Source organism: Pistacia vera, unplaced genomic scaffold (assembly GCF_008641045.1).
Source record: "Pistacia vera cultivar Batoury unplaced genomic scaffold, PisVer_v2 Contig478, whole genome shotgun sequence".
NCBI lineage: Eukaryota > Viridiplantae > Streptophyta > Magnoliopsida > Sapindales > Anacardiaceae > Pistacia > Pistacia vera.
The window spans coordinates 1,262,305-1,289,395 of record NW_022196310.1 but is presented as its reverse complement, the minus strand read 5'-3'; the positions used below and the strand labels follow the sequence as shown (position 1 = coordinate 1,289,395).

Here is a 27,091-nt window from a genome sequence, read left to right as displayed (position 1 = left end):
AGTAATGGCAGGGGGTGTAGAGAGCTTATTGATAACTCAGGGGTTTAGCTAATATCGGAAAGAGTAACACTACACTTACTAACACTTCTCACTAACTTTCTCTCACTAATATCACATGTCAGTTCACAATTCGTCAATTCACAATTTGTCAATTCACAATTTGTCAATTCACATAGGTCCTACTTGTTCAATAATGGGTCTCATCTAATCAAACTAATTATAAATTCTTATATGGGGTTAGTAAGAGGGATTAGTGAGGTTAGTATTATTGTATCGAAAACCTCATAGGTTTATCCCTAATAAATAAGCTATTTTTTATTTTAATTTTTTTGTCCTCTCTTCTCATCTTTGTTTCACCGTATTTTACGTTTCCCTTCCCACTCTTCTCTCCCTTTTCCCCTTCTCTTTTCTTCTTTTCTAAAACTGCGTCTAAATTCTAAAAATAACGAAACCTTGATCTAATCTAAAACTAGAGCATTCATTCTCTTTAAGTCGCCACCGCTGGAGCTAAACAAAAGCAAGTCGGCGAAGAAGTCAGGCGACGTGGCTGCCACATGAAGGTATTGTGGTTCATTTTTTTTGCTTTTTAAGTTTTGTAAGCTTCAAATTGACGACTGTTGGTTTCTGATGACGAAGTGCTCTTTAATGCCATATGATGTTGACTTGATATCATGATTGAATTGATTTCGTTAGTGGCTGTTGATGTATTTGAGAATAGTTACAATTAGGAGTTCTGCTTATGATGCTTCCAGCCTAGGGTTTCTGATTTTGTTAAATTCAACTGTGGCTTTGAACACTTGATTGAACTCTTTGATTTTGTTAAAGAAATAATACTTTTTGAACTTCAAAACCATCTATTATCTAAAATGAAAATGTTTGTGCACACTGACACCCATGCTGATGCTCCTAGTCACATGTTTGATCATTTCTCTGACGCTGGTTTTTGATGTTGATACGCTTGATCTTGAAGTGCTTAATGGTATTTAAGTTTTATAGCTTATTGCTTTATGCAATTTTCCTTCTTTGTATGTCGTTGGTGATTGATTATACATCTTTATTTGCAACAGGTCCTGCTTTGTTAGTTGATGTTCCAAGGGATAAGAACATAACTGGTATGTGTTTTGATTTTTTTTTCTTTAATTCTAAATACTGTATTATTTTTTGCTTTCCTTCTTGTATGCTCTTCAAACAATTTAGAGTCCCAATTATTGATTAATGTTGGATGCATTTCTTCATATCAAAAAAGAAAGAGAATTTGCAAAACAGGGCTTCTATTAAATTTGTTTCAAATAAACACAATCAATTTGTTAATTGGTTGGGGACTTGAAAATTCAGACCGCTGTTATTTGATTTAGAAGCAGTTTTGTGCTTGATTGAGAAAGTGTGGGCAGTGGTAATAAAAGAATCTTGAGGTCTGTTTAGATTTGATTGAGTATACAGGTTTTAGAATTAGTTGTGTGAAATGCTGTGAAATTTTATTTTGGCAATTTTGATTATGTATGAACTTGATGTCTGTTAATTTTTTCTCATGCAGACAAATAATTGTTTGCTTTCTTTTGGCAAAAATTTGCACTAGGGAGACTGCTTTGTTGCTGTAGGCTTCAGAGTTAATGCTTTGCATCATGGACACATTATTTCTGTTGCTTTGTTTTCGTAGGCAATATAAAGTTACCCATGTTTTACGCTGTTAGTAGTTACCAAGTTTCCATGTATTGAGTTTGCCTAGAATGTGTTGTTGGTTGTTTTAAAAACACTGACAATATGACTTAATTATGGTTAAAATATGTTTTTCTGTATGCTTCAAATGGATTGTTTGTTAGCTTTATCAGAATATAATTGTTGGTTGTATTGAGTATACCAAATTGTAGGTGTGACTGGTTGATGGTTGTAAAATAACACAAGGACTTCTTGAGAAAATAAGACTAAGGTATTAACATTCATCTTTATGACATTACCTTTATAATAAGACTTAAACAATTTGGGATTGATATAATTCTTTACAACGTTACCTTTAGAATAATACATTAATTTTTTTTTTTATTAAATATAATTCTTTATAATGTTACATGTAATAAAACATTTAGGTGCTAAATTGACACCTAAACAATAAAACATATTTAACAATACAAGTCAAATTATTGTTAAAATTCTTTATAATATTATATTATTATTATATAAATTTAACAAAGTGCCCTCATTTTGACCATTGGTAACCATGGAGATCAACAAATTTTAAAGTTTTTTAATAAATAGATTTAAAAGCTTTTTAAATAAATTAATTTCCAGTCTTATTTAATAATAAAGAAATAAGGTTATTTTTGATACTTGAGTTTATGTGGTTGTTAAATTTTTTCAGATTTTTGATATAAGTTATGAAATTTAACTTTTTCTACTCAAACATATGTACCAGAAAATAAGTGTTGATGTGAAAAAACAAAGAAAAAAATTTACAATATATTTATATTTAAGATAAAAGTGGCAAAAACAAACACACCTTATCACTAAATGCTTGTTTTGTCTCTTTGTGGAATTCTGTTATTTAAGTAGTTTTACTTTAAAAGCAATATTTACAGGTTTTACTTAAGTTAACTTTCTTCCAGCTTTAGAAAAAAATCCAGTCGGGTAGCTTAAATGTTAAAGTTCTACAATTTATCAAAAGTTTTGCATATTGATTGTTGTTGGGTTCAATCTCAGCTAATTGTTGGAAATCATGAAGAAGTATGGCTTGCAACTCAGGGTTCAGCCTTCACAACAGAAGAAACAGCCCACAAAACCTCCTTTGCCACCGCCTCTTGGTTTTAGTCAAGATGATGATGATGATGATGATGTTGAGAGAGAAATTTCTCGCCATGCTAGCAAGAACAAGTCTCTTAGAGAGGTAACGATTCTAAAATTTTGGTGGTATATTTATTCACCTATCTTTTTATCTGTTAAATGTATTTTTTTTTTTTTTGGGTAATTTTAAGATTGAGGAGCAGCAAAAGAAAGCGTTGGAAGAAGATCCATCAGTCTTTGATTATGATGGTGTTTATGATGAAATGAAGGAGAAGAGCTTTCGTCACAAAGTGCAGGATCGTCAAGACACGAAGGTAGTTTCATGTTAATGGCATGATTTTAAATTGCAAATATGGCTTTTTCTTTTGAATTATTTGTGGATTTCCCCAAATTCAACTACTTTGCAAATATATAGTTGTGTTTGTTTTTATTTGTATGAGTGGAAAATGAGTTAATTTTAGAGGTTTGCTAATGGCATAATGTAGGTAATAACTAATTGTAACTAATTAGCTAATTCACTTTTTGTTTGTTGCAGCCAAAATATATTCAGAAATTGATTCAGAAAGCAGAGGAGAGAAAAAGGGAACATGATATAATTTATGAAAGAAAACTTACTAAAGAGAGGAGCAAAGAAGACCATCTTTATGAAGACAAGGATAAATTTGTTACTAGTGCTTATAGAAAGAAACTTGAAGAACAGAAGAAATGGGAGGCAGAACAACGTTTGCGTGATCTTCGAGATGAGAAAGACGCTGTATGTCTATCTTTCCTTGTCTTTTGTGATGTTTTCTTCTGTAATATATTGTTTTCTTAGTCTTGTATGACTCAATCTGTTTATTGTTATTCATCAAATTTTGTATGATTTAGGTATAGGGCATTCTTCTGATGCTCTATGCTTCACTGGTTTAAAGTTAGGTTTGTTCTTTGCAATGGACACATACATGCTCTTTGGGATAATCTAATGCTTGAATGATGAAGGGTGCTGGGATTTCATCATGCTAATTTGTTTCAGATTAGGCCATCTTAGCTATATCTCTAGCTTTGGGGAATCTTAGGAATGTTCTTTACTAGACATATTTTTGAGGAGAACCCACATTGAAGAAGTTAAAGTAGTATTGGTCATTATATTTTTATGGCTATGTGAATGCCATGTCATATATATTGCCAAGTTAAAGAAAAGGGATGGAACATAGGGTAAGGTTATGGGAAAACTCTGGCGTAGATTAATAAGTATTGGTTTCTTCTGTCTTTTTATCCAAGTCACACAGTTTCCCATCTTTATACAAATAATTAGTTGGTATTTGTGATTTTAACTATGCACAAGAAATGGTTACTTGGTATAGTAATATTTGTGCTCATCTTGGTAGAAATTTCCTAAACCAAGCATTCATGGAGTCTAATTTGAGATTGTACAAGTTCAAAAATAAGGGGGGTTTTTAATTAGACATGTTAACCAAAATCATATTAAATTGGAATGGTCAAGACAGGTTTTCTGTTTGCTTCTAGTTTTCGTTGTTTTAATGAACTATTACATGTGTGAAAGTAGTCTAAAATCTGATGGAATGAAAGTGAAACTGAATGCTGTTGATATAAAATATTAAAATAAAATTAAAAAGGGCTGAAGTTGCCAAAAGACGGGAAGAACAAAGGGCAGTTAAGGTAACAAACAGGTCACCTTCCATTTCTTGTCCCCTCCCCTTCTACATTTTTTCTTCATTCTTGGTACCTTTCCTTTTTCCCTTAAGTTGTTATGTGGTTGCTTGTGCTTTGGTGATGATGGAAGAAGGGTAGTGTTTGGGTTTGACCGTGGTTTCTAGTGTTTGGCCGCTGGAGTTGGATTGCTGGTGTGGTGGTGTCCCTAGGTTTGGCCGTGAGTTGGCCGGAGGTGTCTTTCTCGTGGGTTATCATCCTTTCTCCTTCTCATTTCATTTGTTTGAATCTCCTCCCCACTCCACTCCTTAATCCTTATCTGCCACGTGTCATAATCCTATTTTCCACAATGCAATCTAATCTTTTAGCCAACTCACCTTCTCAATCTATTATTGTCACATCACCTCCCCAAGTTTGCTTACCTGTCACATCACCTTGCTACATGCCTTCTTGCCATGTCACCCCTATTGCCACATCACCTTGTCACGTCATCATGCCACATCACTGCCTCCAACACCCAAATTCAAACCGATTCCAATTCTTTCCCTCCCCTTGTCTCTTACCCTAAAGTGCCTAAGGAATGTATTAATAATGGTCTTTCTAAGGATGAAGGAGAGAAAAAGAAGAATTTTGTCAAGGTTAAGCTTGTCAAGAATCCTAATAGAGCTATTTTGTGTGTGATAACACATTGAGTGAAGAGGGGGAAGTTGTTTGGGTGGCTAGAGATGTCATTATTGAGGAGGCTGGCCTTGATTTTATTTGAATAGGAACTCTCCTTTGTATGATGGTATGGGAATAAAAGAAAGAATGGGCAATGGGGATTTTTTGCCTTTGATGGGAAATGGCTCCAAGGTGAATGTGGGAAAAGGGGATCCTGTGTATTCTAAGGAGGAGGTTATCAAGAAATCACTTGGAGGGGGTTCTCAAATTGCATGAAACAAACTCTTTGTTTCTAAACGGTCCGATTCGAAGTTGGAGTTTTTTGAGTCGGAGTATGTGGGTGAGAGGAGGAAGGTGAGAGTTTCCCCTTCTAAAGAAGTTGCGGAATTGGGGTTTGACAAATGGAAGAATTGCTTAACTGGTTTTTTTCTTGGGAAGAAATTACCATTTTTTATGGTCAAGAACTATGTGACTAGGATGTGGGGAAAATATGGGAATGTGGGAGTCATTTCACATGGGGTAGGAGGTTATATCTTTCGATTTGATGATGATGTGAGTAGAGACCAAGTGTTGGAGGGAAGACCTTGGCATGTGGCTGGCCAACCTTAGTTTATAAAGAAATGGAGCCCAAATCTTAATTTAGCTAAAGAGGGAGTGAAGAAAGTGCTGGTGTGGGTTAAGATTTTTGATATTCCTCTTGAGTTTTGGACTCCTAAAGGTTTGAGTTACATTGCTAGTGCCATAGGGAAGCCTTTTTACTTGGATAACATCACAGATGCGGGTGATACACTTGAGTTTGCAAGAGTATGTGTGGAGATTAATTCTTCATTGGACTTTCTGAAGGTTTTTGAACTAGTGCTTGCTAATAGAGATGTGGTGGATTTACATGTGGAGTATGTTTAGAAGCCTTTGACATGTTCGTGGTGCAAAATTTTTGGCCATCAATCCAAGAATTGCTCGGATGCCCCAAGGGCTAGTAACCCTTTACAAAACACCAAAAAGCCGCCCCAAAACTTAGAGTGGAAAGTGATTAATAGGAAAAATGAGTGGTTTCCAAGAGATGGATTGGAGGGAAAAGAGAATGTGATGGGTTCTAATCTTGTCGAGAAGAACCAATTTGATATGCTTAATGATAGTTTGGCCTTGGGTTTTTAAGGCAGGGAAACTTGTAGTGGCCCTTATGAGGTTGATGTGGGGATTGGTGGGTCATTCGAGGATATAAATGAAAGAGCCAATATGGAAGATGGAGGGATTCAATGGGGGATGGTGAGTGAGGACGTAGGGGTAGGGGAGATTGGGAAGGCCGGGAAGGCCTTTGTTGATTTACAGGTTTCGAATGAAAAATGTGGTGGTTTGGAGGTTGGTGAGGTTGAACATTTGAAGGAGAGTCAGGGGGTGGATTTGATGGATAGCGGGGGGAATACTCCTTAGTTAGATGAAGTGGAGATGAGATCCGTCTCACCGGACTTGGTTAATTTTGGGATGCTTAAAAGGGTTGATGAGAAGGAGGCGACGGATAAAGTCCGAAGTATGAGCAAAATCTTTAGGAAGAAATTAGCCAAAAAGGCCAGAGCACTTGTCAAATCTTCCTCCCCTCAATGATAAATTTTGGAGTTTGGAATATTAGGGGTCTAGATTCCCCTATAAAACATAAAGAGGTATATAATTTTATCATTTCTAATAATATTTATTTGTTTGGTGTTCCGGAGATTAGAGTTAAAAAAAGTAATCGTGAGGTTGTGGTTAAGAAAGTGTTTGGTGATTGGAGGGTTGTTGACAACTATTGTAGTTCGGATGGTGACCGAATATGGGTTGGATGGGATCCAAATATGGCGGATATTTCTGTAATTGGGGTCTCTTGTCAAGCTATTCATTGTGTAGTCCAAAGGGTGGGGGAAGATTCTAAGTTTGTGTGCTCCATGGTGTATGGGTTACATACTTTTGTAGAAAGGAGGAGTCTTCGGGAGGAGTTAGTCCTTTGGGGGTGAAGATTTTGCCAATGCCCGTGGATTGTACTAGGTGACTTTAATGCCATTAGGAAGCCTAGTGAGAAGAGTGGTGGAGATAACAGATGGAGGTTGGAGTGCTTGGATATGGATATGATGTGCTTAGATGCTAGATGACTTGAGGAATATGGGGTGTTTCTTTACATGGAGTTATCGGAGTGAGAAAAGCAGAAGAATTGTGTGCAAGCTTGATAGAGTTCTTGTCAATGATCAATGGACCTTTTCTTTTCCTAATTCGGGAGCTTTTTTCCACCCCCCAAGTGTGTCCAACCATAGTTCGACAACAGTTGATTGTGGTTTTCCGAGAGAGATTAGGAGATCCCTTTTTAAGTTCTTCAACTTTTGGGCCCATAACTCTAGGTTCTTGAAAATTGTAGAGTCAGTTTGGAGAGAAAATGTGGATGACAACCCCATGCACCGGCTAGTGACTAAACGTAGGAAGCTTAAAGGAGAACTTAGGATGCTTAATCGTAAGGAATATTGGTGTATCTCAGAAAGAGTTAAAGAGGCTAGGGAATTGCTCTTTGAAGTTGTCTATCCTTAGTAACCTTATTAAGGAAGAGAATGGTAAAGCATTTAGATTCAAAAAGTTGAGTTTGTCGGAAGAGAGCCTTGCTAAACAAAAGGCGAGGGTTAATTGGCTTAGGGAAGGAGACCAAAACACAATTTTTTTCTTCAAAGCCATCAATGGGAAAAAAAATAGAAATAAGATTTCCTTTTTGGTTCTTGAGAATGGTGATGTGACTAGAGACAATGTTAGAATCAATGAGGAGTTTGTGACATTCAACCAAAATCTTTTTCGGGAAAAGGAGCCTAAGAGAAATTTTGAAGGCCTTGACGAGCTTATAACTCCTTGCATAAGGGATGAAGGGAAGATATTCATGGAAGCTGAGGTGACTAGGGAAGAGATTAAAAGAACTATTTTTGAGCTTGGTAATGATAAAGCACGAGGCCTTGATGGATATGGTGCCTATTTTTTTAAACGAGGTTGGAGCATAGTGGAAGGGGATGTTATAGAGGCTATTTAAGGTTTCTTTAGATCCGGGGCGATCCTAAAGAAAATTAATTGTACAATTATAACCCTTGTGCCGAAATGTGAGAACCCATCCACTTGTCATGACTTTAGACCAATCTCTTGTTGCAACATGATTCATAAATGCATCTTAAAGATCATTGCAAATAGAATCAAGGATGTCCTCTTGGGTTTTATTGATCGAGCCCAAGCTGCTTTTGTTAAAGATAGGAAGATTGGAGATAACATTCTTCTTTGCCAAGAGTTGGTACGCAACTATGGGAGAAAATTGACAAAGAGTAAGAAATGTGCCATGAACATTGATTTGATGAAATCTTACGACTTGGTGAATTGTGACTTCATCATCAAAATCCTTAAAAGGTATGGTTTCTCTCATAAAATTGTTCATTGGATTGAGATTTGCATTAAAACGCCTATGTTTTCTATTGCCATTAATGAGGAGTTGGGAGGTCTTTTTGGTAGCTCTAGAGGGTTGAGGCAAGGAGACCTAATCTCACTGTATCTTTTTGTGATGGTCATGGAAGTTCTCTCTCGGATCCTTGAGAAAGTGATTAGGGACCCTAGGTTCAAATTCCACCCGAGGTGTAGTGTGGAAAACATTACACATTTTTGCTTTGCAGATGATCTCATGATTTTTTGTAATAGGGACACGATTTCTATTGGGTTAATTAAGCAAGCTTTGGGAACTTTCAAGGATTGGAGGCTAACACTAGTAAGAGCAACTTGTTTTGTTTTGGAGTCTCAAAGGAGGAGAAAGAGAATTTTTTGCGGGTTATCAATTTTAGAGAAGGAAATCTCCCAGTCGGGTATTTGGGCGTCTCTCTTATTACAAGTAAGTTGAGGTATGCTGATTGCAAAGTTCTTATTGACAAAATCCTTGCAAGGGTTAATTCTTGGAGAAATAAGTTTTTGTCTTACGTGGGACGAGTTATTCTCATCAAAGCTATCTTTTGGAGCATCCAAGTTTTTTGGTCCTCAATGTTCATCCTTCCCTCGAGAGTGCACAAGGAGATTGAGGCTTCCCTTAGGGCATTCTTATGGTTCGGATCCGATCTGAAGAAAACTAAAGTAAAGATTGCTTGGGAAGATGTTTGTGTTCCAAAGGAGGAGGGGGTCTAGGCATTATGAGAACTAAGGAATGGAACAAGGCGGCCATGATGAGGCATATTTGAAACATTGCCCAAATTAATCATTCCTTGGGATGAGTCTCTTGGATCAAAACTTATCTTCTTAAGAACAAAAGTATTTGAGAAATTCCCATTCCCCGTGATTGTTCTTGGGCTTGGAGGAGCATCCTTAAGCTTAGAGGAGATGCTAGGTTGAGAATCAAATGTGAGGTCGGTGATGGGAGACATATTTAGCTTTGACATGATAATTGGCACAATCTTGGCTCGTTTGCCCTCAAATATCATCCTCAGATTATTTACGAATCTGGATTATCAAATGATGCTCGAGTTAGTGAGATTTGCAATCGAGGTGAGTGGAAATGGCCGGTGGCAAACTCTTGTGCTTTGTTGCAAATGAAAAGGTTGGTTAATTTCAATCCCACTATGACGGAGGATGTAATTGTTTGGATCCCGTCTATGACCAAGGGTTTCTTTATTAGTTCAACATGGAACGAAATAAGGTTGAGGAAAACTAAGGTTGATTGGTCCCATCTTGTGTGGTTCCCAAATTTTTTTCCAGGACATACTATGATTCTTTGGATGACTATCAAAGGGAAATTCAACACAAAGGATAAGCTTGAGAAGTATGACATTTTGCAAAGCTCATGTTGTTTTTGTAATTTGGCCCAAGAAACCTTGGATCATCTCTTTTTCTCTTGCCCTTTCTCCAAGTCTATATGGAGCCGGATCCTTGCCATTAGCTCTATGGGCTATAGGGCGGTGCCATGGAATGCTTATATTCATGGCTTATCATTAAATTGGAAGAGAAACAAGCTCAAGTATTTTTTTGGCAAAGTTGTGTCTTAATGCCACTATTTATTGGATTTGGAGGGAGAGAAACAACACGGTATATGGAGGGGAGTGTAAAGATGCACTAACCATCCACAACATAATTAGGTTAGTGGTGAGGGATAACGCCATGGAACTTAGGAAGATGAAGAGGACCACGGGAAATAGAAGGCTTACACAAATTTGGGGGTTACCAATGTCTATTTTTGATGGGTGATCACTCTGGGTTTTGTGGTCTTGGTGGTGGTGAGGTCTTAGGACAAACTTGTTATTAAGGCTTTTTGTAGTGAGGCTTTTTGTCGAGCACTTGGAGGGCTATGAAAGTAAGAGTGTTTTCTTTGGCTCTTAAGAATTGGATTGGCCAAGGCAAACCCTGGGGGAGCTTCCCATGCTTTGGGGAGGAGTGGAAGTTGGTGGAAGGTGGGTGTTGGCTTTCTTTGGTTTTGTTCCTAACCCAGGGCATGTCTCGAGGTAGGAAGAGTTTTTTTTGTGTTTTTCATAGTCTTGTATAGGGTATTTTTTTGGTTCCTCATCCAGGGGATTGTCTTGAGGTAGGCTGACCGCCTTTTATAGGAAAATACTTAAAACAGATTTTGTATCTTATATCATTTGTTTGTCTAAGAAATCTATCGTCTGCATTTATTCAACTTATATTTATTGAGAAATGTTTCTAAAGTTATTCATGTTCATTGTGTTTTTTATAGGTTACCAAGAAGAGTGATTTGAGTGATTTTTACTTCAACCTTGGAAAGAATGTTGCCTTTGGTGCGGAAGATGCCAAGTCAAGGAAAGTTAACAGGCAGGCTGAAGTAAGGAATTTGGAGCCTGAGAAAGATCATTCCCCAACCCATTCCAACTCTAAACAACAAGATATTCGAGCTGCTGAGCCTTCCAGGATAAAAGAAGGGCATCAGGCTGAAACTTCAGTTCCTCCAAAAAGCTTGGAGTCTTTGGCTTCAAAGCCAGTCTCTGATGTGCCAATTTCAGTCCAAGATGATTCTTCTAATGAACAACCATCAGCTGATGAACCAAAGCGCGACCATCACAAAAGGAGTGAGGATGCATTGGCTGCTGCTAAAGAACGTTTTTTAGCGCGGAAGAGGATGAAGGAACAATAGTTGCTTGTTCTTTCTTTTATGTATCTGGTCATATGTTTTTTTTTAATCATGCGAACTACCTTGTTACCACAAAAAATAGGCAAGAAAGGAGGATAGGTTGAGAATATTTTTTTCACAAAGTCTGAAGCCGTTAATCATATAATGGTAATGAGTTTTTTGTTAACTATTCGGGCAACTGTATCCATTATAATGGTAGATTTTCTATAGAAAACACCCAAATATACTTTTGAAGGAGAATTTATGAATTAATTGCTCTAAAATTACTTATAACATTTTGTAAAAAAGAAAAAAGAAAAAATTCAATCAAATGTTTGTCTAAAAAACTACTCTAATAGTTTTTATACCTTTCACTTATAGATCTTCTTATTCATGTCTCTGAAAATGAAGATTTGAACCTTTTTCCTCTTACTCTTTGTAAGCGACAGAAATCATAAAGATTCATTTACTGATTCATCTATGGACTTGAATCTCTCGTTCAATCATACGGAAAGACTATTTGTTATATGTACTTTATTTAAAAAATATTAAATTTATTTGTTATATATTCTCTAAAATTATCTTCTATTACATTTGAAGAAACTTTTAAAATAGATTAAAATACGAGGTAAGAATTTAAACATCCTCATTGTCCTTTTTTTTTTTTTTTTTTTTTTTTTTTTTTTTTTTTTAGTACACCTCTCCAATTTCACCTTTCCAATTTCTAAATTATGAATACGAGGTTTAGGAGGATAAAGTTGGTGGGTATTATTAAATGAATAAGTCTATCCTTACAAAGAACTCTACAAAAAAACTTACAAAGTGAAGAAAAAAACAAAGGAAAAACGGAAAAAGAGAAAGAGAGAGAGAGAGAAATGATGAAGATGAAGGGTGGAGGTTAACTTTGTATGCCTCATTTGTAGGCTTCTTTGTAAGACTAGCATTGCTGTTATTAAATTATTGTTTCAATTAAATTATTATTTTATTTTTTGTTACTATTTATTATATTTTGTTCGTAACTATTTCTAGAGGTGTTCGGTTTCAGGTACTCTACATTTTTTGAAAAAACTGGAACCGGAACCGACAGTTCCTTGAAATTTGGAACTGAAATTGGAACCGACGGTTCCGGTTCCTAGATACCCAGAACTGGAACCTATAACAACGGTTCCGGTTCTGGGTACCTTGTAAAATTACATGACCCCCCAAATATTTTTAAAATGGCAAAAAAAACCCTTAAAAACTTACAAATACCTCCCCACACAGCACTTGTTAACAAAAATAAAATTACAAATTATAAATTCAAAATTACAAACTCCATTACTTTGTAAATTTAGATTCTCAAAAGTCAAACCAACTTTTTTTAAATGTTATGAAATATAAATATAAATGTATTTACGTTACTTTCTCTACAAAAGTTTTTATTAACCCCCTACTCTTTAATTTTATTTTATATTAGTCTCGGTTCTCGGTTCCGGTTCCTAACTATATGAATCGGAACCGGAACCGCATAGAAACGGTTTCAAAAATTTGGAACCGAAACCTACCCGTTGACGGTCGGTTCCAGGTAGAAACCGGAACCAAATCCCGGGTACTCGTCGTTTCTGGTTCTAATCGGTTCTTTTGAACACCTCTAACTATTTCTGTTAGACAAACTTGGCTTTAAACATTTGGTCAATAAGTTTCCTTCTTCAAACGTAAGAAGAAATAAATTTAAAATGACATGTAATTAAGATATTCAAATATCTTATTTAAAGTTTCCACCTTAAGCCTAAAATAGGAGGATAAACTTAAAAGAGAAAAAAAAAAAAATTGATGAAAGAACTTCAAAACTTCTTGCCCTCATTTTAACACCATAACGAAACAAATATTTTAATTAAGATAAATAATTGGTCTTCGATATTGAAAAAAAAAAAAAAAAAAAAAAAACCTTAGAATTTATGAGTCATAAGTGTTTCTCAATTTGTGGTCTAACAAATATTTTTATTAGAAGAAAAACAAGGAGTGGAATTATTTACAAATTCCCTTATTCAATTTAATGTTCTTCATGGATCACTCACATTGTTGCTGCTTAAATCCCAACCGCTCTTTCCTCAAATCATACTCCACATAATAATTCTGCCAAAATACGTTCCCCAATATAATCGTCGGCCCACCACTACCCAACCTGCCACTCACTACCATCAAACACACAGCTGAGCCGTCACCAACCACAGCTGCATAATTCTCCGGCGGCACTGCCATCTCAGCACCACCCTTGAAATGTAACTTCAACTTGGGGAATTTTAGCCTCGTCGTCCCACTTGAAACGTTGAAACAAGGACTCAAACCCGTTAAAACCTCAACACCAAGAGCTCTACTGAAATTCATCTTCTTCACCAATTGACTTTCAAACTCAGCCGCCAATGGCTCCCTCACTTCAGAAGCCATGACTGTAAACGTTGTACCGGAGTCAATAATGGTGCCGCCATTTCCTTCATCATCCAACCTTAAGTACCTGTATGGAATCCTCACTCGCCGCTCGCCGACTGTGATTTTTCTGAGACCAACGTAGTAGTAGACTGAGAAGGCACTCCTTCCTGGGAACACTGGGTTCTTGATAAATGGCGTGTAGATTAAACCACTCGACTTCTTTTCGGAATCCGAGCCACTACTATTATCAAGTATTAGAGGGCTGCTTCTTGTAGTGTCATCGAATTTTCTAGAAAGCAGACAGTATGCAAACTTGTCGACGTTTAGTTGACTTGGAAGCGAAGCTTGGCCACGTCCGAAACCTGCAATGCCGGCAGGTGTCCGGGAAGAGAAAACAGAGCATCCGACGAAGAAGTTGGGAATGGTTCGGTTAGGAAAGTTAAGAGTTTCTGATAGTGAAATGCCACTGGTCGCGCCTGATTCATAAAAGATAATGTAGGGTGGACAAATCTGAGTACAGTTGTTTGAAGGATTGCAGTCTTTGCATTGTGCATTGGGGTGAATCCAAGAACATTTAGGATTGCGGCAGCCGATGATCTTGGAGGAAGAAGATTGTTGAGGGATGAAAAGTGGAGTGTTTGAGGAGGAGAATGAACAGTTCTTGCAGAGGTAGCGAGTAGTGCAGGGGAACCAAATAAGGTCACTGCCTGTGTCCATGAGCAAAGGGATGGTCTGGGGAGGAGTTCCAAACGAAAGGGAGATTGAGTAACCTCCATAGCTATGAGAAAAGAGTGGAGTTGTGGAGATGGTTTGGGGGTTTTTGAGGTGAAAGGCTCTTGTTAAAGAGGAGGAAACTAGAAAGTTGAGGTATTGGTAGGGATCTTGAGATGGGTATGTTTGCAAAGGTGAGAGTGGGATTGTGAGGGAATAGATTAAGGGAAAAATGGAGAAGAGAGAGAGGTAGAAGAAGGAAGAAAGAGAAGCCATGGCAATATGAATATGAAAATAGAGTAGTGTTTTATCTTAATAAGTGGAGGGTGTTGGTTTAGGTTGGCCCTCTGGGTGGTGTTAAATTAGTAGCAGTGAATGCATTTAGTTTTGAATATTACAGGACAACTGCCCCCTCACCACTATTTAGCATGTGAAAAAGTTGTAGTCTGAGAGACATGTCCCATTGTCTGCATTTGTCTTTGAATGATGATGATATTAACAATATTAGATAGATAGTTAATTATACAACTAAAAGAGGAAAAAATCTTTAGTTATAGTGGATGTTGATGTAACTATCCAATTATATAGTGTTAGATATATTCGTCCTTAGATAATTGTACCAATATCTGTTGTGACTAATTAAAACGTAATTAAGGAAAGGTAGGTGAAGATGGTTATGTATTTGTAGGCAACAGCTAGCCAACGCCCACATGATAGAGATGGTCCTAAGTCCCTCTGTGTCGAGTCATCTTCTTGCATAGTTGCTATGTACAAAAGTAGTTCACAAATTAAAAATGCCAACTTTTACTTATAAGTAATAGCATCATGTCATGTCTGCATTATTTATGTTTAAGGAGTTAAGTGTTAAAGTTTAATGTCATAGTTAAACATAAATGAACGGCCAAAATTGAACTTGGGTGGAGAAGACCTCTTTCAGCAACAGCCAACACAGAGACAAACTCCACTGGAATGTCTATAGAAACATTTTCCTTTAATGGGTTGGGTTGGCCCCAATACATTAATAGCTTAAGTTTTTTTAACCGAGAAATCACTACTTTTTATTTATTTATTTTTTTTTTTTAAGAGTGGTCCTATTTGACTATTTGTCTTCTATTTAAGCTCCATCTTTTTAAATAATTTTCATAACTATAAATCTATCTTTATATTAAATTATAAGATTTTTTTTTTATTTTTTATTCTCTATAAATAGTTGTAACCCATCACTATGTGTCATGAACTTTAATTCTTATATGCTTATAAAAATATTATATTATGTAAAATTAAAATAATTTTTAAAACTAAAATATAGTTTAATGGAGGAAAAAGTTTTGCAATGGAGTATAGCACGTTAAAAACAACATAAAATTTTAAGTTTTAATTGTCTTCTCAAAATTTTAAAATTCAACTTATTGTTTATTTAGTTTTTGGTTATATATAAATTTATTATTATTTTTTTCCATCAAATTATTGTGTTTTAGAAATAATGATAGTAAGAGGCTACGTATGGGATGAGTGAAGGTAATTAAATATTTACTTTTTTAGAAGAAAAAAAATGGAATGAAGAGTATTTATTAGTTTTCAAACTTTTGAGTTAAGTGTGTTTCCTTAATTTAAAAAAAATTGTAGGTCAATAGAACCACAATTTCTTAAATTCTTGAGAATGGTTTTCAATAATATTACGCTAACAAACCTCTCTTATAAACTGATGTGATAACGGCACTTGCCAACTCAGTTGTCACACACCGTCATATCAACATGCAGGGAAATTAAAAAAAAATAAAAATCAATCACCACTAAATTCTCACTTTTAGCATAGCTTCAAAACCCGGAATCCATTTCCTCAAAAAATTTTGTTGATACAGAAATCTGCACCAATCAGCGAGATCCGATTGACCTTGTCGGGATTGGAACTGATGTGTGCGTGATTACAGGTAATCAACGATGAGTGGATGATAATGCCAGAAAGTAAATGACAAAGGGAACTTTTAAAGTGGTTCGATGAAGTTAACTGCCTACGTCCATGTGTTTTTGTGTATATGATGTGAGAGCTTACAATGTAGTTTTAATCCAAAATTTGTATCCCCCTCCTCATCGTTTTAGGGAGCTTATATACAAGATTTACATAAAGGAAAGAGCGAAATTAAGGGGATTACAAATGATTTGAATCACAATTCCGATATCCTTGTGATTGAGCGCTGTGATCGCGCAACGATAACTGTTGATCCAATCATTCCCGCGATATCCGGGATTTGAAGTAATCTGGGGATTGATTGATTAATTCCAGGGATTGTCCGCGATTAGCTTGTACTGGGTCGAGCTATGGCTCGACAAGCTTATGCTAGGTTGATCAATCATAGTTGCTCAGATCATTCTAGGCCAAGCTATATCCTCACGTTGGCCTAAGCTTGGTGGAAAACCCACACACAACATCTGCCCCTAGTGTTTAATGCTCGTTTCAGGCTTCGAAGACTATCGCTCAATCTGACGCCAAGCTTGACTTCAATAGTGAGTCTTTGAGTGCATGCTCGATCGGGCTTCCATGATCGACCTTACGTCTGGTCGACGTTCTTCACACTTGAACATTATTACCCGTGCCACTTGTCAAAACTCAGAATATAAAAAGTTAGGGTATAAATGTAATTTTCGTGTGGTCGTGTCGCATTAAATGCGGCAACCTTTGTCAGTTACGTTTCGTCATGAGTGGGTGATAACAGCTGTTCACACGTGAAGTTGAGGTGTCGTGCGGCAACGATTATCATTTCCGATGGTTCATCGCACCTCGTGGATGGTTGAGATGTGGCCACGTCTAAAGGTTGAGATCGCTTAACGAACGAAGGGCTAGGATCTGTTGTAAGTCAATGGTCGAGATTGAATTCTGCCCTTTCATCTTCTATGCAAAAATCACTATAAAAGGTGGCGAATATTCAGAATCGCCACTCTGAAAGTTCTTCCGCCCTCTTGCTTTTCTTTGCCGTTGCTCTTACATCGTCGTGGTGGTCTTTCTTACGAGTTCTCAGCGTTCTTCTTTATTCCGGTAAGATTTCTTTCTCTTCCTTGCTCATTTTTCTGACTTTTGTGCTAAAGGGTGGCTGTTGTAGTGGCCATATTGGATGTTATAAGATTTTAGTAGGGTTTTTGGGGTGCATTTTCAGCGGTCTCGGGTTTTAAAGGGGTTTAATCGCTGTGGCCGCCGGTGTCCTAGGTAGGTCGCGTGACTTTATTATGTTGCGCAAGCTATTTTGGGTGCTTGAGATGGAAGCGAATGTGAAATGGTCGCTGAGTTGTTCAAGCTCTAACACATGTTCGCTTCTTTTTTCAGGTATCCAGAGTTGAGTTACAACCATGTCCTCGTTTAGTAGTCCCACAATAGATTGAATGTTCGATTCACCGGTTGGCTCGACAGCACTAGGGGATGTGTCCCCTAGGATATCCGAAGAGTTTGTCGCCAGAGGCTCGGACCTTGATGTGCGGGCTTGTCCGACCGTGCTTCAATCCAACTAGCTCAATCCCCGCCGTCTCCAACTCACAGGTTACTAAAAGAGCCACAATCCTTGATCACCATCGGGGATCTTGAATGTACCAGGGCAACTTATGCGCCGCAGCTCAACTTGATGGCCCTAGGAGAACACTCTCGGAAGAACCGTCCAGCTGGATGGGTGGCAATTTCTAAGACTCTCCTCAGGTGCGGGGTATCCATTCCCCCGCACTCTTTCATCGATAAAGTGTTGAGGCAATTTGACATCGCTTCTCTCCAACTGATGGCCAACTTTTACTTCATCATTACCGGGGTATACATCGCGTACGATGAGTTTGTCCACTTGTACAGGCTCAAAAAGGGGCAAGGCCAGACATACTACCTTTCCAAGGTAAGGAAAGTACGTTTCAACGGGCTAGTCGATGTCCCGAAGAAGGTCCCACATTGGGATTCCCAATTCTTCTTCTACGAAGCCGGGATGCGATGTCTTCGCTCCGGAAGCGAGGAAGGCTTTGGTCGCTCTCGTACGCAAGTTTCGAGCTTTGCTTTATTATCTAACCAAATTACTTTCTATTATAGATAACGTCGAGCAGAACTATCTCACAACCGTGAGCTTGCAAAGGCTGCAATGTTTCAGCGATCTTCCGGACAATTTGCACAACGTCCACAAGCTTCTTACACTTCCTCACCTAAAGGCGTATGACTTTTTTAGGGATGAGGCCAGATTTTTAGCGCTTTAGGAAAAAGGTAAGTTGTTGCTTGCTCACGTTTGATTTCCTGCGCAAATTGATCGCTAACTCATTTCCCTTTTTCTTTGCAAAAATATGGGTTGAAAAACCCAGAAGCCTTAAGAAGAAAATGATGGTGTTGGTGGCTACCCAGAAGGCACTGGCTACTCCGATGACAAAACAGCCCGCGGATGCTGCCAACATGAAGAGCCCTAGAGCCGAGCTTGCGGAGGGTCAAAGCGCGAAGAAATTCGCGACCGTCTCTAAGACGGTTGGTTAGAAGAGCACCATCGGGCCCCCTAAGGGGCCAGCAAAGAAGACGTCTTAGCCAACTGTAGGCTCGAAAAAAGTTAAAGCACCCGAGCAACACGATGGCTCGGGGAAGAAAAAGGTGACTGAGCCTCATGGGGTCTTGGACAAAGAGGTCGCCACGCATGTTGGTAGCCTTAAGAAAAGCGCGGCCAAGAAAAAGCTCGCCCTTGCGAGTACGATAGCTATTCCAGGGGGGAGTAGATCTGGCTCGTCCAAGCCAAAGGATGGGGAGACAGGCGAAGCGACCAAGGCTGAAGTCAACGCTCTGATTGACAAACTCTTCGACCATATCGATGTTGGGGCAGCGGTGGCTAGGGATTGCGTCACCCTGTGAACGTTCGCGGCCGTCAAGGACTCAGCTCCCTCCTAGTTATTGGCCTTAACCTGCAGCTACACGGCTAAGGTACTAGTAGCTCGCTTCCCTCTTTTTGAATGCTATTTTTGTTTCTTGCTCGCTTCTCACCTTTGAGTTTTCAGGTTGCCATGGCGAGCCGACTCTTGTACGAAGAATGCGGCCATACCTTGGAGGGAACTCATAAGGGATGGATGTTGGCGGAGACGGTTAAGGAGGATGCTTTGGCTAGGGCCACGGTTGCAGAGAAGGAAAGGAGAGGGAGGCTAGGCAAGCCGAGCTTGAGCACCTTAAGGAGGAAGTTATGGCCTTTGGGGTCAAGGAAAGGGAGTTCCTTGACAAACTCAAGGCGAGCAAGGTTGCTCGGACTAAGGCTAAAGCAAAGGCAGCGGAGGCCGGCCAGAGTTTGGCTCAATAGCGAGGAGCCAACAACAAGCTAAACTTTGAGCTTTCCTTGGCTCAGAAAGCAGTAGCGAGCTGGGAGGTCAAATTCAAGCAGGCTTCGCTCGACCTTACCTAGGAAACGGTAGGTCGGCAAAATGCCAAATTTGAGGCCGAGCAACTTAGGCTTAGGATTGAGGAGCTGAATGAAGCTGTCACTACCCGATCTTGGGAGACGTCGGTTTTCCTCGTGCATAAATTATGGGAGGCTCATCTGTCGATCGACTTTTTTTTCCTTCCACGAGCTTATTAGAAAGAGGTCGAAAGGATGAATGACCTACGTGTACTTGGATAACTCTAGGAATGTCGATGAGGGCCAAGAAGAGGTCGAGGAAGGTGGCGAGGAGGTTGGGCCCAAGCTGGAGTTCGAAGACCCGGTTCTTCTTACCACAGTCCTCCCGAGCGAGGTTCCCGAACACGAGGTTGAAGACGAACGCCGTGCTCCCCCATTAGCCTGAAGAATCTTAGTCTTTTTTTGTTTGTTTTATATATATATATTGCCCGAATGTAATTAAACTTTTAGTTAATGAAAGAACATTTTTTAACGTTTCTCTTTTGAGCAATGATTGTTTCATTTCTGCGAAGTCATTTAGTTTGTCCTAATCAGATTTTGGGACCCGAATTTTGTTCCAAGTCATGCGTAGTTCACTTCTTTAGGAGCTTTTCAGGTTTGTTGCGAAAAAATCATTATGTGATGTTTGGCATTGATTTCAAACTCGTCGTCCTTTTCGGGCTTTCATCGCCGGCTTAAGGCTGATTTTTCCTGACGTGCTTTTTCTTGGATTTTTCCAAGTTTAACTTTGTTGACTTGTGATTTTCAATCCCGATTTATGTGAGGAAATCTGATGCGACGATAAACTTCGATTTTTGGACTTTACTGTCCCTTTCGAGGTCTTTGGTCGCTGGCTTAGAACCAATTTCCTTTTACGTGTTTTTTCCTTGATCTTAAAACTCAAGTTTAACTTCGTTGATTTAGGATGTTTTATTCTCAAAGAGTTGGATTTTGGCTTGGCTTTTTCGAGGTAAGCTGCCTTTCCTGGACTCTTGACTCAGAGTTTTCTTTTGGAATTCCATTGCTTAGGTCCTGATTTATTGATCGGTAGTTAATTGTCAACGAACTAAAAAATGTAAATTATGAACAAAGTAAGTACTGAATAATACCTCTCTTATTGATAAAGTGTTTCAGCCATAAATAGCCTTACAACAAATGCAGTTCATAGAAATAAATAGAACACGAGCTGTCTATTGGTAATACCTTCGCAAGTGCTCGGTGTTCCAAGCTCGCATTATTGCTTCGCCGTTGAGGCGTTCTAAGTGGAAAGATCCTAGTGTGAGCTTTTCGGAGATCTTGAAGAGAGTTTCCCACCTAGGTCCTAGAGCCCCCAAGTTCGGGTTTTGGGTACCCTGGATGACCTTCCTGAGAACTAGATCGCCCACTTCAAAGTCTTTATTTCTGACTTTGGTATTAAAATACCGCTCGGCCCACTGTTGATAAGAGGCGAGCCTTAATTGAGATTTGGCCCGATGTTCTTCGATCAGGTCTAACCTCAAGCAAAGTAGGTCTTCGTTGGCTTCTTTTTTAAAGATTCTCTTCGGAACGAACTGATTCTTACTTTGATCGAGACCATTGCTCCACATCTATAAGACAAAGAAAACGAGGTCTCACCCGTCGAGCTCTTGGCAATCGTTCTATAAGACTATAGAGTTTCCGGTAGCTCGTCGGCCCACCTCCCTTTAAGGTCTTCGAGCTTCTTCTTTATGGAGTGCTTGATTACTTTGTTCAGAGCCTCTACTTGTCCGTTGGCTTGAGGTCGGTCAACAGTTGTGAAACTCTTTTTGATGCTGAGCCGCTCGCAGAAGGTCCTGAAATCTTCGCTGTCGAACTGCTTCCCATTGTCGGTTATTATTGTGTGGGGAATTCTAAATCGACAAATGATGCTCTTATACCTTTCAGCTTGTTCGACGTTATCGTTGCCAATGGCTCGGCTTCTGCCCACTTGGTAAAGTAATCAACAACAACAACCGCGAACTTAACGCCCCATTTTCCCTGAGGCAAGGGAATAAGGTCGATGCCCCAGATCGTGAATGGCCAAAGGCTTGTTAGAGTGGTCAATTCTTGCAGGGGAGCTCGCGAAATGTCTGCAAATCTCTGGCATCTGTCACATTGGTAGCGTGCCGAATGCACCAAATTAATTAACCTTACTGACCGAACTAATGAATTGTATAAAGGGCAAGCAAGGGTCGATCCCACAGGGAATGACTCGATTAATTTCTATATTCTAAAACACTAAAAACAACAGAAACGCAAATTAAACTCTAAACAGTAAACTTGACAACAGTAATGAATGGGGATTTGTAATCAAAGCAAACTAAAGCAGAACAGAGAAATAAAATATCAGGTTAAATAATCAACTCTCGGTTCAAGATCCACCTAAACATGCATTGGACATAAAGTAACCGTAACACTGTTCTATCTCATCATTATGAAACTACTGACCCTAGGAAACAACAAGCTCTGTTACCCGAATTCTCCCTTAGTTTGTCACTACCGAAACAAGCTCTTCGAGTAGATACTAACCCTTGAACAACCTAGAACAAGCTCTCTAAATTTAATTCAATGGCAGCCTTAAGAATTAGGAGAATAGATCAATCTAAGCAACAATCACGCAAGCTCGGATTATTTAACTTAGGTTATGTTATTCAAGACAATAGACCGAAAACTTGTCCATAATCAGCTATCATCATGTGTCACTCGTTGAATAGAAAAGGGACAATTACGGATCACAATTCCTAATTCTAACAGGTAAATTCTGATTAAACAATTTAGCAGGCCAAAACTAAATCACTCAAACAAGAATCACAAACAATTAAAATAGAATAACATAAACAATTCCAATAAAAATGAGATTAAGAACAATGTTACTAGAGTCAGGTTACACCAATGACATGAAATTAGGCTTCAAAATCCCCTTGAACTGAAGAAGGAAATTAGCCGCACATCTTGATCTAGAACGCAAAAACTCTACAGAATTCAAACTCTACTGTCCTCCCCCCGTTTAACCTAAAAACTTCTAATTAAATAACATGTGTTTTCCTTAATTCTTCCCCAAGAATCACGGAATTTCTTTCCTGGACGTTTCCTAGAAGATAGACTTCCAGATTTGATAAAATCTGATCAGATATGGATTCCAGAATTCGTCTCCAACTTGCACCAGGATTCTCGCAATGTAAAAGATCTTTTCTGGGCTCCATCACTTCATAAAAATTGTAGTCTAGGATGTGTAGATGAATCTGGGCTTTTGAATCACCCGTTTTCGATATCTGACGCTCCAGTTAGGCCCGTTCGAAGATTCACTGCTCAGCTAAGGAATCCTTCTGCGACTAGGATTCCAGGTCCGGTTTTGCAACAACTACTGAGAACCCAAACGAACTCGGATTCTTGCCCATAATACCTTCCTGAAAAGCTTGATTCGTCTACTTTAATTTCTCTGAAGACCACTTTTGCAATTGAGGAATCTAGCTCCCTGAAAAACCTGAAAAACGTAGCACTGGTCAGAATAACGAAAAATCTGGAAAATCTGGAATTTCCTAATCTTTTCTCAATTATTTCCTAAAGTCTATCCAAATATGCCAAACTTACAAAATAAACTCTAATCAACTCAATTAGGCATAAAACATAACAAAAACATAATATGATAGGAATAAAAAATATGTAAATTACACTCTTATCACACATCTGCGGACGTAGTCTGCCGCATCATCATAAACCGTTGGCCAATAGTATTCCTGGCGAAACACCTTGTAAGCTAGAGATCTGTCTCTGCGTGGTTTCCACAAATGCCCTCATGTATCTCTCTTAGAACATAATTTGAGTCTTCGTGGTCAATACATCGCAGCAATGGTACATTGAAGCCTCACTTGTACAATTTATCGTTGACGAGCATGTACTTTTGTGCAGAGTGTTCCAGCTTTGGTCTTGTCCTCTGGCAGTGTGTCGTCCTTCAAGTAGGTGATGATTGCATCTATCCAGCTATACCTTTGACTTGTGGCTAACATCAGATTTTGTGAAGCTGAGATGCTTGGTTTCGAGAGGAATTTAACCAGGATTGAATCAGCCTTCTCATTGTTCATTGCCGAGACCCGGCTAGCTAGTGCATCTGCTTGTGAATTTCTCTCTCTTGGGATCTGGTGGATGGTAAAAGACCTAAACTATTTGAGCTCGGTCTCCACTTGCTAGAGGTAAGATGCCATTCTGTCTTCCTTTGCCTGGTATTCCTCGGTAACTTGATGGACCACGAGCTGTGAGTCACTATAGATCTTGATGGACTCTACCCCTATTTCCTTGGCGAGACGAAGACATGCGATCAATGCCTCATATTTAGCTTCGTTATTGGAGGCGTTGAACTCGAATCTTACCGCTACTCTAATTGGATCTCCCTCTAGACTTTCAAGCAAGAGGCTTGCTCCTGCTCCCTTCTCATTCGAAGAGCCATCTATATACGGAGTCTATAGTCATAAGTTGCCACTCTTTGGTTTCTGTTGCTCGATCTCTCCCGAGGTATCTACCTCTTGCGGGCTTGACTCGACGTCAGTTGATAGGAGAACTCAGATATAAAATATGCCACGACTTGGCCTTTGATCGACATCCTTAAGATGTACTCTATGTCATGCTGACTCATCTCTATTGTCCACTGGATCAGTCTACCCCATGCCTCAGGCTTCTGCATTATTTTCTTCAAAGGGAAGTTCGTCAGCACATGGATAGAGTGTGCCTGGAAATAGGGTCGTAGCTTCCTAGTAGCAACAACAAGGGCGTATGCGAGTTTTTCCATCTCTGGGTACCTTGTCTTTACCTCGAGCAGTCTCTTGTTCACATAGTACACGGGCCATTGTATTCCCCCTTCTTCGTGTATCAACGCCGCGCTAACATTGGATTTGGATACTGACAAATACAGTAGTGGCGGCTCGCCTCGGATGGGCTTTGACAATAGGGGGGCTGTCTGAGGTGTTGCTTCAGCTCTTGGAAGGCTCTTTCACACTCCTTTGTTCACTTGAAACCTTTCTTCCCCTTCAAGGTCTCAAAAAATGGTAAACACCTATCCGTGGCTCGGGAAACGAACCTGCTAAGTGCGGCCACACGTCCAGTCAGACTCTATACATGTTTAATTCCAGTCAGGCTTTTCATGTCGAGCAAGGCCTGAATCTTCTCTAGGTTAGCTTTTATACCCTGTTGGTTTATAAGGAAGCCTAGGAATTTCCCGGAGCTCACTCCGAAAGCACATTTCAATGGATTGAGCTTCATTTGATACTTTCTGAGGATGTCGAACATTTCCCCCAGGTGCTCAATATGACTTTCGGCGACCTTTGATTTGACGAGCATATCGTTGATGTATACTTCCATGGAATGGCTGATTTGATTGGCGAACATGGGTGTAGGTCGCGCCAGTGTTCTTGAGGCCAAACGACATAACTCTATAACAATAAATTCCACAGTCAATAATAAAAGAAGTATGCTCTTCATCAGGTTGGTACATCGGGATCTGGTTATATCCCGAGTACGCGTCCATAAAGCTAAGTAGTGTGTTTTCTATCGTCGCATCAGCAAGCGGGTGAATCCGTGGTAGCGGAAAGCTGTCTTTCGGACAAGCTTTGTTTAGGTCCGTGAAGTCGACGCAAATCCGCCACTCGCCATTCGACTTCTTGACTAAGACTGGGTTGGCGAGCCAGTCCGGGTACCTGACTTCTCTGATGAAGTTGATTTCTAGGAGTTTGTCTACTTCATCTTTGAGCGCTTGAGAATGCTCTACATCTATGACCTTTCTTTTCTGTCTTATGGGCCGAGCTTGTGGGTCGAGATTTAACCTATGGCATATCACCTCGGGACTGATCCCAACCATATCAGCGTGCACTCATGTGAATACGTTGAGGTTCTTCTTCAAGAACTCGACCAGATTATTGGCCATCACTCTACTCAAGCTACTGCCGATCTTTAGTGTGTGAGTTGGATCCTCCTCGCTAACACTTACTTCTTTCATCTCCTCGGTTGGTCCTGCAACAGACTTCTCTTTGTGGCTGCGAGGATCTATGGTGTCTTCTAGTAGTCTGGGGTTTGGCTTGGATTCTATGATGATCATAGTCTTTGGGTGCGGCCATTTCTATGTGGCGTTTATAGCTCGATTATAACATTCTCATAATTCTTTGGTGTAACTCCTGATTATTGCGACTCCCACAGGGGTCGAAAATCTCATTGCTTGGCAGTGCACCGATGTGATCGCGCTTAAATCATCCAGGATTGGCTTTCCAAGGATGACGTTATACGTGGTCGGGCAATCCACCACCAGGAATTCAACCATCACAGTTCTGACCTTTGGTTCGGCCCCAAGAGTTATGGGAAGGTCGATAGTACCTTTGGGAACCAGGTTGTCCCCGGTGAACCCATAGAGCGGCGAAGGGCACGCTCGTAGGTTCATTTCTGTGAATCCCATTCCTCGGAAGACTCCTAAGAAAATAATGTTTGTCGCGCTCCCGTTGTCAACCATAACCCTTAATACTCTTGCATTGCCAATTCTAGTTGCGATTACAATCGCATCATGATTGTGACGAAGGAATGTTTCGCACTCGTCGACTGTGAACCCCACTACCTCGCTTTCTTGTTTAGGCCGCTTGGGTGGCTTATGTGCAAAACTCATTATTTGGGGGACTGAGTTCGCTTTGGGCCCCCAAGCGTATTGCTTGTGGGCTTGCCTCTAGCTTCCCGCTATATCTGGTCCTCCGTAGATTATATTTACAAAGACCTCGTTGGGGTTTAGCAGAGCCTATTGAGCCGGGGTCTGTATCTGGCATAGGACCTGGTTACTTTGCTCGCCAAGATTCTCTCAAGCTGATTCCACCTTAACAAATTCTTTCAAATGACCTCTTCTTATCAGGTCCTCAATGACGTCCTTCAAAGCCCCCCTCATTCTTTTCGGAGCGGGCAACCTCTTCGCCTCTCGGGATACCTCATAGATATGGGTGATGTCTTGAGTATAGGGGTGGGGGGGAGGGGGGGGAGGGGGGGTGTTGTACTCTGCATACCGTAGGAAAGGCTTCCTGTCTCCGAAGTTATCTACTCTTTGTTTCTTTGGGAATCTATTGTGATCCTTGTCGCTGCGGCCTTGGCCCCCACGCTTATCCGAGGGGTGATTTTGTCTCCTATTCGGGGCCCCCCGCGTCAAGCTTCTGGCTAGTGCCGCTAATGAGCTCCCTACTTGTTGGTATTTTACGGTCATCTGGTAGAATTTGGCCAGGCTCACATGGTCTTCGCTTTGGAGCTCTTTCCACAACTCTGTGTTAGGTCTGATCCTTGCGATCAGAAGAGTCCAAATGAATTCTTCGAGGGCATCAGCGACTTTTGCTTGCTCGTTCTAGAACTTCGTTAAATATGAGGTTAGCGATTCGTCTCGCTCTTGGCGAATGTTGCTCAAGTAGTTGAGCGGCATTGCGAACTGTCT

At 39.7% G+C, this 27,091-nt stretch overlaps 2 protein-coding genes across 3 annotated transcripts; one reads left to right on the top strand and one right to left on the bottom strand.

The window, feature by feature from the left end:
* Window positions 1-347: 347 nt before the first annotated feature.
* On the top strand, window positions 348-11,360 carry LOC116146499 (nuclear speckle splicing regulatory protein 1-like). Of its 2 annotated transcripts, XM_031431915.1 has the most exons (7): window positions 348-560; window positions 1,068-1,112; window positions 1,869-1,927; window positions 2,695-2,878; window positions 2,967-3,089; window positions 3,311-3,529; window positions 10,784-11,360. In XM_031431915.1, the coding sequence occupies exons 4-7, from the start codon at window positions 2,711-2,713 to the stop codon at window positions 11,195-11,197; spliced, it is 924 nt and encodes a 307-aa protein (XP_031287775.1). In that variant the 5' UTR covers window positions 348-560; window positions 1,068-1,112; window positions 1,869-1,927; window positions 2,695-2,710; the 3' UTR covers window positions 11,198-11,360. The 2 variants fall into 2 exon arrangements, with proteins under 2 accessions (XP_031287775.1, XP_031287774.1); XM_031431914.1 differs by lacking the exon at window positions 1,869-1,927.
* A 1,746-nt stretch (window positions 11,361-13,106) lies between these two features.
* LOC116146508 (probable aspartyl protease At4g16563) lies at window positions 13,107-14,597 on the bottom strand. The gene has a single exon (XM_031431925.1). The coding sequence runs from the start codon at window positions 14,567-14,569 to the stop codon at window positions 13,223-13,225; it is 1,347 nt and encodes a 448-aa protein (XP_031287785.1). The 5' UTR covers window positions 14,570-14,597; the 3' UTR covers window positions 13,107-13,222.
* Between the last annotated feature and the right edge of the window lie 12,494 nt (window positions 14,598-27,091).

What these genes read in the sequence shown, in the direction of transcription:
- LOC116146499 (XM_031431914.1), top strand. Translation starts at nt 2,711, where the DNA reads ATGAAGAAGTATGGCTTGCAACTCAGGGTTCAGCCTTCACAACAGAAG. An exon ending in AGAACAAGTCTCTTAGAGAG is followed by an intron (nt 2,879 to 2,966) that starts GTAACGATTCTA and finishes GGTAATTTTAAG; the next exon opens with ATTGAGGAGCAGCAAAAGAA. An exon ending in AGGATCGTCAAGACACGAAG is followed by an intron (nt 3,090 to 3,310) that starts GTAGTTTCATGT and finishes TGTTTGTTGCAG; the next exon opens with CCAAAATATATTCAGAAATT.
- LOC116146508 (XM_031431925.1), bottom strand. Translation starts at nt 14,569, where the DNA reads ATGGCTTCTCTTTCTTCCTTCTTCTACCTCTCTCTCTTCTCCATTTTT.